The sequence below is a fragment of the Squalius cephalus genome (genome assembly GCF_949319135.1).
Source record: "Squalius cephalus genome assembly, chromosome: 16".
In the NCBI taxonomy this organism is placed as follows: domain Eukaryota; kingdom Metazoa; phylum Chordata; class Actinopteri; order Cypriniformes; family Leuciscidae; genus Squalius; species Squalius cephalus.
In genome coordinates, this window is record NC_137137.1 from 7,761,930 (window position 1) to 7,774,857 (window position 12,928).

Below are 12,928 nucleotides of genomic sequence, written 5' to 3' on the forward strand. Positions count from 1 at the left end.
AAAATGTTGGGTTAAACAAATAACCCAACGTTTTTTACTGTGTACACACAAAAAAAAAAAAAAATGCAAATGATACAGCATTTTATAACTATTTGACCTTTGAAGTTGGTATTTGCCTTTTATTAATACAAACATTTCTAGAGAACAGGAGAGTTGTCAAATTAACAAACTTTATCACAAGTCAAAACTTAGCCTATAAAAATAATTTATGTCCTATTTATAATTTGAAAACACACATTAAAGCTTACTTGAACAGACACTTCTCTTTAAAAAGACTTGCATGTGGTCCAGAGAATCTTGCGATTCAGATTCGTGATTCGTGAAATGAATAATTCAGATGAACCATCTGAATTTGCGAACTGCTTTGATTCAAAAGAACTGAAATGATGGAAAGATTCTATCCTGCTCTACTTTGTTACAGTACAGCACTGTATTAAAACATTCAGAGGTGTAAAAACCTTAATTTGCTTTTGCAGCAATCATTTAATGCATAGACTGTGTGCAAGTGAATTCCACTTCATATTACACTTAATTAACTATCCTGATAAAATTTGATTTAAAAAGGGAAAGATACAGATTTCTATCTCCATAAGCACTCTCTAATTATTTAAAAGAGAATAAAAACCATAAAGACTACAAGTTCTTCTGCTGAGAAAGGAATAAACCACCCTTTTCATTTCCGTTAAATTGCAATACAATACACCAAATAATTTTCTTGAGAATTGACATGGTAAAACATGGTGTAGAAAAAAAGTTAATTCATTGATTAAAAACAAAATTGATTACATCAATTCCAGCAAGCTATTATGTTTCCCTTTAAAATGAACCACACACCCTGTTCTTTTGTTTACAGGCTTCCCTGAAGAGAGGAATTTGTCTTTCCACATTGCAAATGTGGGTTTTGTATTTCATCCCACATCACAAAAATCATGTTCGGCAGAAATCTGTGGACTAAAAGGATTTCTCTGTAATAGCAAGGGTGAAATTTGTCAACGTTCTCAGCTGGGACATGCAGACCAGCGGTTCTTACACCAAAGTGGGATGTAGGTTTGAGGCCAGCCTTTTCCAAACACATTCCCATGTAAACATCATCAATGGGCAGTAGAATTATAGAGTGAGACATGTTGTAGATTGTTCTGGCCGTGAAGCCTGAGAGAAGAAAGCCTCCTCCACCACAGTAAGGAGGATAGCTCTCAGACTCCTGAACCTGCACCGGGACAAAGTATTTACTTGAAGAGTGTCTAATAGGCCCTACGTTCTGGATGAGGTGCCCGGTAAAGAGATGTTTACTTCCATCATTGTCCTCTTGACCTTGAAGATACTCAACCATGTTAAACGTATTGGCAAAAATGTCATCGTCCCCGTTTAAGAGAAATCTAGCCTGTGGGCACCATCTTTCCATCCACTCTAAGAAAAGGATCTGCTTCAGTGTGAGGTTAAAGAATGAATCATTGAAGTCCCACTGTAAAATATCCTCGTTCTCACTGTTCTCCAGCTTCAATAGCTTATTCAACCTGCGCTTCTCGAAGCCAGTTTTAGTTGTTCCGATTATGAAGACTCTACGGATCCACACACCTTTGTGCAGTCGTTCCTTAGCCCATGTTTTCCGCAGGACTTCTCGCCGCTCGTAGTTTTCTGGAGAACTCTTGATGACCAGCAGAAGGAAGACATCTGCAGAGTTCAGGGGTCCGCCACACTTATTAGGCAGGTCGAGCAGCATGGGAAAATTCCTACAGTGTCTGTAAAGCAGGAAATCTTGGATATGACCTGGCAGAGTAGAAAATCCAGTCACAGTATAAGCCGACATATTCTGCTGACAACGTGAAGACAAAGGCTGGGGAGTTTTGGATCTGGGCAAATGGATTTGATGACGGAGCATCTCATATGTGTCTTTGCTATTTGATATCACGTCGTCTTCAGTGTCGTTTTTGTTCATAATAATGAAGAGACACACAACACCTGTGAGAATTAATGCTATTGTTTCTGTGTTTTTCTTTCTCATCTTCGCACCTGTTTAGGAAAAAAAGACAATTCACAGTATGAACACAAAAGTTCTTTCAACAAGGATTTTTCAGACCTAATTACAAAATATTAATTCGAGGCTGTCCATGAAACTGAATTAATGAAAGGGATAGTTCAGCTAAAAATTCTGTAATTTACTCAGAAGATATTTTATTGGGGGGTTGTGTATGTATATATATATATATATATATATATATATATATATATATATATATATATATATATATATATATATACATATATACATTATTACTATGATTATATAATTTGTAATATTTTTTTGCTTGTTGTTTGGAATAATATATTGTGTTCTACTGAAGGGGGTTGGATTAACATTCCCATTTTTATTATATCATGAATTGAAAATCATTACAGTTACAAGTTATATTCTGTAGAAAGAGATTTTTTATTTTGAACTTTATTCTTATTCATTTTATTCTGCTCTTCTCATGACAGCTGTATGAGACATGTAAAAGACAACTGTGTCTAATGTCAACAACGCATATGCATACTTGTTGTTGTTGTTGTTGTTGTTTTTGGTATTTGTAGCACAATTTGTCACAGTGTAGAAGTTGTATCAGTGGTCTGTGCCCTATGTGGATGTAGTTTTTATGTTCTGTTGCAGTGAAGTCCTGACAAAAAATCAGCCTCAATGTGTCAAAGATAATGACTTTAAATGAACTAATTTGCCGAAAGAACAGAATACCATGGTCGGATACAATTTTCTGTACTGTTAACATATTCAAAACTTGTGGGAAAGGCATCAACTGATTATCCATATGACTATAAATACTATGTTTCTCTATCCTAAGCTCTAGTTCAAGGCTGGATCCTCTTACTCATTTTTCTAGGCCTATATGGAAGTGTTGAGAACTTTGTTTTCAGTAAACTCTCTGTCAACTGATTGAACTTCAACTTTGACTCTAACTGTAATTCGAGTTCAAGTCAGGTTTAAAACAACATGAGAGTTTTTTTCAGATCACACATCAATGTCCTTAAATTCTTGGCAACAAAATTGCTGGAGTTGATCATGTGTCTCATATTCAATTGCATGCAGACCTTTGGTTTGAGGAATGTTGAAAAACTCAACAATAAAAATGCACTGCACTACACAAGGAAACAATAGCACACAGGAGAACCTCAGCATTTCCAGTTTACAACATTAAAAGTTTATATTAAAAGATAACTTCATAAAACTCGTAGGAAACCGGTGGCAGGCTTCAGCTCATCCACGTATTTTAGTCTGCGTTATTCAGCGTGTTCTTCGATCCGCATGCAGCAGCATCAGAAGCAAAGGACAACATGTGTGGTGTGCATTTATTGATAGATTGTTGACATCTACATCTGTGGAGTTCTTTGTTATAAATGCAGTTTACATAATATCATGCGGGAGCAATTCAAGATGGTTTCCTATCCACTGTGAAATCTGGGCTTATTTATTTATTTATTTATTTGTTTTATGAAACTTTTATCTAAATGGCCTGAGACTTTGTGACTTTTTCTACTCTTGCTATACTTTATACTTCAGTGCAATAAATTTGCAAAAATATGTTATAATAGTAATTTTATAATAAATCCAAAAGCAAAACACGCGAAAAGAACTATAAAAGGGAGTGGAAACGGCAAATGAGCTAATGAGTGGTCCTTTGCAGTCATCTACTGGTTATAGTGGTAAAGTCACATCATGTTCATGTTAAAAGTGTTTATTTTCTACAGAAATCCTCCACTAAAGCATGGCAGATTTTCCATGTTATCTTAATAAATGAAAATAATAAATGTAGACCTTCTTTAAAATTTTAGTGCAGAAATGTAGTTAAAAAATATTAGCGTTTAAAACAATTTTTTAAAATATTTAAATATTTGAAAAATATGTAATATAAATATAAAAAATATATTTTACCCACATATTACCAATCTAGACAATTTTGTAAGTTCTTTGTTATTTAAAATAATTAGAAATTAATTAAATATTCAAGGATTGACTTGATGTGTACTTAGTATAGAACCTACTGTATTGTCCATGCCTATACCTAGTATACAAACAATAACTATTAAATTATTATTATTTTTTATAATAAGTGGCTGACCACCCCTCCCCCTCCCCCTCCCCCTAATATTGAAATCCTAGAATCGCCCCTGCGATATTAAGACAGGCTTAACATTGTGGCTCTGTTTATGCAACTGGTCATATTGACAACAGATAAACACGGAAGGTTAATTGGGTTTAAATTTATGTTTTTTTTTTTAAAAGGTATAAATCATTTCTATCGATCTGAAAATCAGAATAACGCATTCCAGAGAGCTGTGTAAGTGTGGAAAATCCACCATTCTCCTTCTGTTTAACTACACTATTTTGGCGAAAAGTCTACATTTAAATAACATCTTCATTTTTAGGTAGCCTATTTGAATTACGAACTTAATCAATCATTTGCACGGAAATGCATTTTTAAAGTAAACTCCCATCTTCCAGCTAACTGTAAATAATGATTAAAGAAAGCTTTCCAGAATTATCATTTTAGGGTAGATCAATTATTTAACTGTAGGCTATACAACACATAGCCTAATCAGCATTACAGCATTAATGTAGAGTAGTTTGAAAAGCAATGGATTGCAGAGGTAAAATCGTAAAGGAGGAAGTTTAAAAAAAAAACAAAGTTGTTGCACTTCAGTGTCCAGATTCTATTAAAACGTTATTAGTATTCTTTTTTGGTCTATTAATGTCAATATAAAGGCAACCGTAGTTTTTTCCTCTCATTTACAAAACTGTTTCGTTCAATTAGACACACACAATAGCCTACATACGAGAATCATACCGTAAAATTAAGAATAGCCTTCATACATTTTCTAACGGCAACGATCCAAACAAAGGGGGAGTAAATAGTTTAATCACCTAAACGAAGCAGATAGAAACCATATGTATCTTACCTGATCGTTAACTTCTTCGGAAACCGTCTAAACAAGTAGGCTAAGCCTATTTGTTCATTTCAAAAAACATCCCCACCCTGTAGCTCAAACTCTCTCCTCCTAACGAGGAAATAAACAGGAGCCTCTGTGGGACTGCTGTCTCTAGAGGAAAGTGTCTCAAAACCTGGTGTGCTGGCTACCAAGACAGCATGATGCCCACCAACACCATCAAGGAAGCCATCTCAGTGGTTAATCATTTGTAAAAAAAAAAATATATATATATAATAATAATGATAATAATAATAATAATAATAATAATAATATGTATATGTATATTTAAATTTAATTGCAAAACGGTTTCTTTCCATTTAACATATAGGCTACATGCAAGAATCATACCATAATATAAACAGTTTTGTTATTAAATTTTTTTTTTTTTTTTTTTTTTTTTACAAATTATTTGATTTCTTCTGAGACTAACAAAGCAGCACACATTTCGGACAGTTTTTGCAAATATTATTTATATTATTAGCCTATTATAGGCCGATATAATATAATATAAACTATGTTGTTATTCCAAGAAACATAGACATAAACACACGCGCACAAACAGACACACACACACACACACACACACACACACACACACACACACACACACACACACACACACACTTTTTAGCGCAATTTTCCTACGGACAAAATTGCGATTGTTAACTCATGATTTCTGTTCTGTCTGTGCGCACCAATCTTGCACTTCTATCTCCTCCTCAACCAGACCACCTAGAGACTTCGGGTTTTCGGCATTATGTTAAGGAAGGTCTAATCTCGGGAACGCACACACAAAAAAAAAAAAAAAAAAAAAAAAAAAAAAAACATAAAAAGATTTACTATCTCTTAGTGTTGTGATCCCATGACGTCAGAAAATTGCGCTAAAACACTCACTGAGTTTTTATTACTCGTTTAATTTCTGTGCATCGTGTACTAACGTGTAATAAAATACTTTGAAAAAGTATAATAAAATATATATGTATTAGCTCAAGGACAGTAAAACAAACTCCAATAAAGTTATTTCAGTAAATTCAGCATGTAATATTGGTCCTGGAACAACAATCCTGTTGATTCAGGAACATGTGGAACTTGGGAAAATCTGAATATATTAAACTGAATGCAAGTTAAGTTACACAAAGAGGATGTGCATTAAGATTTGAGCAATAGACTTCCTTAAAGGGCCCTAAAAGTGAGACAGTAAATTGAAAATCAAACAGGAGATGCTTCAGTAGACTTGATGAGCTGCCTTTGTATGGGAACAGCTCATTACGTAATAAATTGCCTGCCTGTCTGCTAATCTTTAACATGTTTGCATCACATACTCATTTTGGAGTGGCTATAGGCTATGTAAACTGTGAAAATGAGACTTCTCTCTGATGACGTATGCTAGATTTCTCCAATCATTTGGTCCAATTAAACCCTTCCCTGCAAACTTGCATTCATCTGCCTTTATTTGTGAGTGCAACTTCCACATCTTAAAATTTAATACACAACCGATGCAGAGCCAAATCTCCACCCCACATGTTTTTCTTTTTTGATAATCTGTTAAACTCATATTCATGTCACAACACAGAAGAAAAGATCTATCTCTCTACTTTGATTTCATCGTGACTTTACAGTGATTCAGAGCACATTCCACAATGTTCAGACTGATAACAATTTAAATAGCATATATATATATATATATATATATATATATATATATATATGTAAACAAAGTATGGTATATGCCATACTGGCATTTTCCCTACTGCATTCAAGCAGGCTCGGGTAACTCCACTGCTTAAAAAAACAACATTAAACACATCACTTGTAGAGAATTACAGACCTGTCTCTCTACTACCATTGCGAAACATTTGAACGAGTTGCTTTCAACCAGCTGGATGTCAGCCAATCTGGCTTTAAGAAAGGGACTTCAACTGAGACTGCATTACTGTCGGTTACAGAAGCCCTACGGACCACAAAAGCTGCTTCCAATTCTTCAGTTCTCATTCTCCTGGATCTGTCTGCTGCCTTCGACACTGTGAATCATCAGATCCTTCTGTCCACCCTCTCATCTCTGGGCATCACAGGTACTCCTCTCCACTGGTTCAAGTCTTCTCACAGGTGATCCTTCAAGGTCGCATGGAGAGGCAAGGTATCCAAAGCACAACAACTGACCACAGGGGTTCCTCAGGGTTCAGTTCTTGGACCCCTCCTCTTCTCCATTTACACCACATCACTGGGACACATCATACAGCCACATGGTTTCTTTTACCATTGCTATGCTGATGACACACAGCTCTTCCTCTCATTTCAACCAGATGATCCAACAGTAGCTGCATGGATCTCAAGCTGTCTGGCGGACATCTCAGCATGGATGAAGGAACATCACCTGCCGCTCAACCTGGCAAAGACTGAGCTTCTCGTCCTCCCTGCCAATCCGTCTCTACAGCACGACTTCACCATCCAGCTAGATTCATCATCAATCACCCCATCAAGGTCGGTCAGAAATCTTGGAGTAATATTTGATGACCAGCTGACCTTCACAGACCACATTTCAAAGACAACTCGATCATGCAGGTTTGCACTGCACAACATCAGGAAGATCAGGCCTTTCCTAACTGAGCATGCAACACAACTTCTCGTCCAGGCCCTGGTAATATCTAGGCTTGACTACTCCAATGCTCTTCTGGCTGGACTTCCATCATGTGCAACTAAACCTCTACAAATGATTCAGAACGCTGCTGCTCGTCTCGTCTTCAGCGAGCCCAAAAGGGCCCATGCACGTCACTCCTCTGTTCATCTCTGCACTGGCTACCACTCGCTGTTCGCATCAAGTTCAAGGCATTGACGCTTGCTTACAGATCTACCACAGGCTCAGCTCCCTCCAACTTTCACTCGCTCCTACGAGTCTACATCCCTACCAGAAGCCTACGATCATTCAATGAGCGACGTCTCGTGATACCATCATAGAGAGTAAAAAAAAAATCACTCTCCAGAACATTCTCATTCACGGTTCCATGCTGGTGGAATGATCTCCCCACCCTCATCCGAATGCAGAATCCCTGACAACATTCAAAAGACAGCTGAAAACTCATCTCTTCTGTGAGCACTTAACCTCTTAAAAAAAAAAAAAAAAAAAGGTCCTTTTCCTTTAATCCTCCCTTGTCTGGCTTATGCTACTACTCTGAGCAATGCCTGCACTTTGTATTTTGAACACTTCTTGCATTGTTTTTGCCTCTTCACGATGACTCGCTTATTTTAGTCCTAATTTGTAAGTCGCTTTGGATAAAAGCGTCTGTTAAATGACTAAATGTAAATGTTATATATATATATATATATAATATTATATTATATATATCATATATATATTATATATTATATAATATATATGACAGCAGGAGGTGATCATATATATATGATCTAAAACAACTATGTCAATTTTAGAGAAACATTTTTTTTTTAAATGTTAACCCTCTATGGTACGGTGTTGCCTCCAGGCAACATAGTCTATTTTAGCTTTTTTATAATAAAAACGTAATAAAATTTAATTGATCAATGCTCTCTAAGGGGAGGGGAACTCAAATACTAACCGATGAAAATGCAAAAGAGTGGCCACATGACCCACAGGGGTCCATTTTGGTCCATCTTTCAGCACACGTGCACATGTCACATGGCTCCATATTTTCTCCACTGAAACGGGCATTTTTCACTAATTTATGTCCAGATAATCAGTTACAAAAAATCTGAGTCACCTTCATTGGTAAGTAAAGAAGTATTTTCAAAAACTTTACATTATATATCATCAAATGTTTCATAGGAAATTACATAAAACTGCATGTTGCCTCGAGGCAACATTGTACCATAATGGAATCATATAAAGCCATACCAGGCACTAGGTTTGAATACTTGAAAGTATATTTTATTTGTAAGGAAAGAAGTTTGAATTATCTAAATGTATTTGCATTTTTGCAAACTGAAAACTCAGCATGGTTCGACAGGACATTTGGCCACTATAGTGGGAAATCGGACAAATAGTGGGTTTGTGGGACGAGGGCGTGGCTTGTGAGTGGTCGGCGGGGGCCGACTAGTCATTTGGCCACTATAGTGGGTAATCGGACAAATAGTGGGTTCGTGGGACGGGGGCATGGCTTGGGACCGGTCAGAGGGGTCAACGGGCCATTTGGCCACTATAGTGGGCAATCGGACAAAGTTGTTTCGTGGGATGGGGGCGTGGCTTGTGAGTGGTCAGCGGGGGTCGAGGGGACATTTGGCCACTATAGTGGGTAATCGGACAAATATTTGGTTCGTGGGATGGGGGCATGGCTTGGGACCGGTCAGGGGGGTCAACGGGACATTTGGCCACTATAGTGGGTAATCGGACAAATAGTTGGTTCGTGGGACGAGGGCGTGGCTTGTGAGTGGTCAGCGGGGGTCGAGGGGACATTTGGCCACTATAGTGGGTAATCGGACAAATAGTGGGTCCGTGGGACGGGGGCATGGCTTGGGACCGGTCAGGGGGGTCAACGGGACATTTGGCCACTATAGTGGATAATCGGACAAATAGTGGGTTCGTGGGACGGGGGGCGTGGCTTGTGATTGGTCAGCGGGGGTCGATGGGACATTTGGCCACTATAGTGGGCAATCGGACAAATAGTGGGTTAGTGGGACAGGGGCGAGTGGCGCCAAACTGAGGATGAAGACGGCACTACTTCTGGGGGTCTTGGATAATCGTAATAAAAAACGTAATAAAATTTAATTGATCAATGCTCTCTAAGGGGTCGAGGGGACATTTGGCCACTATAGTGGGTAATCGGACAAATATTTGGTTCGTGGGATGGGGGCATGGCTTGGGACCGGTCAGGGGGGTCAACGGGACATTTGGCCACTATAGTGGGTAATCGCGACACCACGCGGGTCATTAGGTCGGCCAGGGAGGTCTTCCATATGTTTGATCTTGCTGTTGTTGAGGCCTGGCTCCTCTACTGGAGAGACAGCAGAGTTTGGATGAGGTTCATATTAGGATAAGGTTATGGTGATTGTTAATGTTTTACCTTGAAACAACACAGATTGTAATGTTTTGATATGATAACTTGATGATATGATGGTTTGTAGTACTTGTGTTCCACGATGGTACAATGTTGCCTGAGGGCAACAGCTGGATAATAAATGTTACTTTTTATTAAATATGAAATGTGTAATTCATTAAAAACTTGATAAATATGTTTGTTCAAGTGTTTAGTTAAAGAAATTGATGTTTTTAATAAATATATACATTTTTTCTTCATGAAAATGTCAAATGTTTAAATTTGTCCATTGTGGTACAATGTTGCCTTGAGGCAACAAACTTTTAATTAATAAATAAATAAAAAAAATTATGATAATGTTTATTGATATTGTTATAGTGTCCATTTTTAAGCAGGAAAAACATAACAAACAATTTTTTCCTCACTGATATCATATTGTGTACCATAGAGGGTTAAGTTTTCTGGCTTTATCGTTCCCAACTGCTTCGTAGATCCCACTATGCCTCTGTGTATGTGTGTCTATTTTGTGTGTCTATCTTACATGACTTTGACATAGTCTTTCCATTTACCGGCTTTAAATGCATATTGCCCGTCATGCACAGTTGCCCTAAACTAAAGCCACTGGGGTGGCTTGATCACAGTCTCCAACTGAGCAAAGATTGTGACAACAAATCTGGCAAATATTACCTCTTTAATTCAAACTTATTTCAACCATCTCTGTATGGTCTTTTTATGCAATGTTAGGTAAAAACAAACCTGAAAACGTAACAAATGTTTTGTTTAAATTAAGTAACTGCTCATGGACTGGACCCCCAGGAACACATGACCATAAAAAGCTTAACAACCGTAAAAAGACCATAAAAAGCTTAACAAGCTTATTAAAGGGCGTGTGAAGGGATTCAACAATCTTTCACAGTCACCCTGTATTTCTGCAAGAATTGCCATTTGAAATTTGCCCTCGATGATGGCAAATCTATTTGAATGATTTACGAAGATCCAGGTTGACCACTTTCTCCAATACACAGCTGAGATTACCGCCATCTCATTTAAAAAAGAAGAAAAAAAAAAAGAAAATAGGTTACAGGTTAAAAAAAATATTGCAAAAGTACAATTTCCAGCCCATATAATTTATTTCACCAAGCCCAACATATGACGATACCATGGGTCATTAAAAGCATTCAAACCACTTTTTTTCAAACTTTACTATATATATATATATATATAATCAGAAGAACTAAACCTCTTTTTAACACTAACTAAAAAGAAAACAGGAAGTGAGCCAAACCAAAAAATAAATAGAAAAAAAAAAAAAAAATGTTTTCCTCCTCGCATAATAAATATAACAACTATAATCTAAGGCATTTCCGGCATCAGTGAATTTTAAAATAAAATCTTTTCCTAACTGATTTTGTCTCTATGCGCACATGACAAAGGCAAGACAGAGATTGTCAACCTAAATGGTGAATGGAGATTATTCCCTTCACAAATTACAGCAGTATACACTAAACAGAACATCTTAAAACAAGTTCAAAACTAATAAACGTCACGTAATAACTCACAGATCTGTTGTGTCACTACATGATCAGTTAATTACTGACATGGAGCTCCGAAAACTCTCACCGTCATATTTTGCAGTGATACACACATAAGTTAAAGGACTAAAAAGTCTGATACAGTGAAGATAGTGTATTTTTATACATTACACTGAGTTCAAATTCAGTTTGACTGGTGTTCTATATGATTATCAATCACAAATAGACATTTGGAAAAGATGTAAGAGCATTTTGGGGTCACCAAGCAGAATGTTATCATGGAATCCAACTTCCTGCCTGGGCGCTGTGATCTCTACCACAGGAAGTGTGCGGTTTCCATTACAGGAAAATACTGTCATCATGTTGAACCGTTCTGTGTGCCATCCTGAACACACAAGCAACATGTTATCTATGCAGATAAGCAAAATTTGAACAGGAAATATACAAAACAGTGCACACATCATTTAGCAGCTGCTATTTGAAATAATCATGTTATAAAGAACACAACAGAAACAAAATAACTGAATCATTGGGAGACAATAGACATCAAAATTAAATAACTTGTTTCCTTAATGCATTCACTGATGAAGTATTATAATTAGGGTTGGGCGATATGGCCAAAAATATCACAATATTTTTTCCATATCATACTATATCAATATTTATCATGATATCCATTTACCATTAATTGTGTTTTATGATTTAATACAAATACAATTTTATCAAGCTTTTAAAATGTTATCAAATGACAATATAATAATTTACAAAACATTGCATTTTTATTTTTTGTCACAATCAGAATTGTATAAATTAAAGACATGGATAAAAAAATATGATATTCCTTAAATAACTATTATTACTTTGAGAAGTACATTTTAGTATACAGTAGAGATACATTTCCGTCATAATTTCTTAAAGTTAAACCAAACTTTTAATTTGATGGTAGTTGTGAAGATCTTTCCGTTTTAGTTTTAGTTTCAGAGTGTATTTGACAGTAGTATTTCTCAAATGAAAGGGCGAAAAGTTTGCGAAGTGACTCGCAAAGCAACTCAGGAAAAGAAGTTCATATCCTCATATATTGAGTGAGTGTCACATGTGTGAGTTTGGAGAGGCAGCTCACTGCAGAGCAAATGGGTGGAGCTTAAGTCTAGCTAGACATCCAGTGAGGAGGAGCGAATGTAATTCGGGCCTTATGGGTGGAACTGCAATATCCAACTACACCCTAACCCTACACAACTCTATCCCTCCACAGAGAGGTGGAGCTGGACGTCATTTGACTCTGCAGTGAGCACCACTTTGAGTTTGTGTATTAGACAAAACCATGTGCCGTTCATTCACGGATAGACACGCAGAAATCACTTATTAGCAACATGCACTGACTAGCTGTTGTCGCGTTTATTTCTGCTGTGT

At 36.8% G+C, this 12,928-nt stretch overlaps 2 protein-coding genes across 3 annotated transcripts in view; both read right to left on the bottom strand.

Annotated features, from left to right (window-relative positions):
- On the bottom strand, window positions 1–11,882 carry b3gnt3.4 (UDP-GlcNAc:betaGal beta-1,3-N-acetylglucosaminyltransferase 3, tandem duplicate 4). Of its 2 annotated transcripts, none has more exons than XM_079897337.1 (2): window positions 11,781–11,882; window positions 1–2,010 (listed from the first exon to the last, which is right to left on the bottom strand). In XM_079897337.1, the coding sequence occupies exons 1-2, from the start codon at window positions 11,878–11,880 to the stop codon at window positions 848–850; spliced, it is 1,263 nt and encodes a 420-aa protein (XP_079753463.1). In that variant the 5' UTR covers window positions 11,881–11,882; the 3' UTR covers window positions 1–847. The 2 variants fall into 2 exon arrangements, with proteins under 2 accessions (XP_079753463.1, XP_079753464.1); XM_079897338.1 differs by lacking the exon at window positions 11,781–11,882 and adding an exon at window positions 4,948–5,067.
- The window catches only part of LOC307173824 (low-density lipoprotein receptor-related protein 8-like), a 23,619-nt gene continuing 22,453 nt past the window's right edge, over window positions 11,763–12,928 (bottom strand). Inside the window, exon 13 of the mRNA XM_079897308.1 lies at window positions 11,763–11,903. Coding sequence (XP_079753434.1) covers window positions 11,877–11,903 — 27 coding nt within the window. The 3' untranslated portion in view covers window positions 11,763–11,876. The remainder of the gene's footprint in view (window positions 11,904–12,928) is intronic.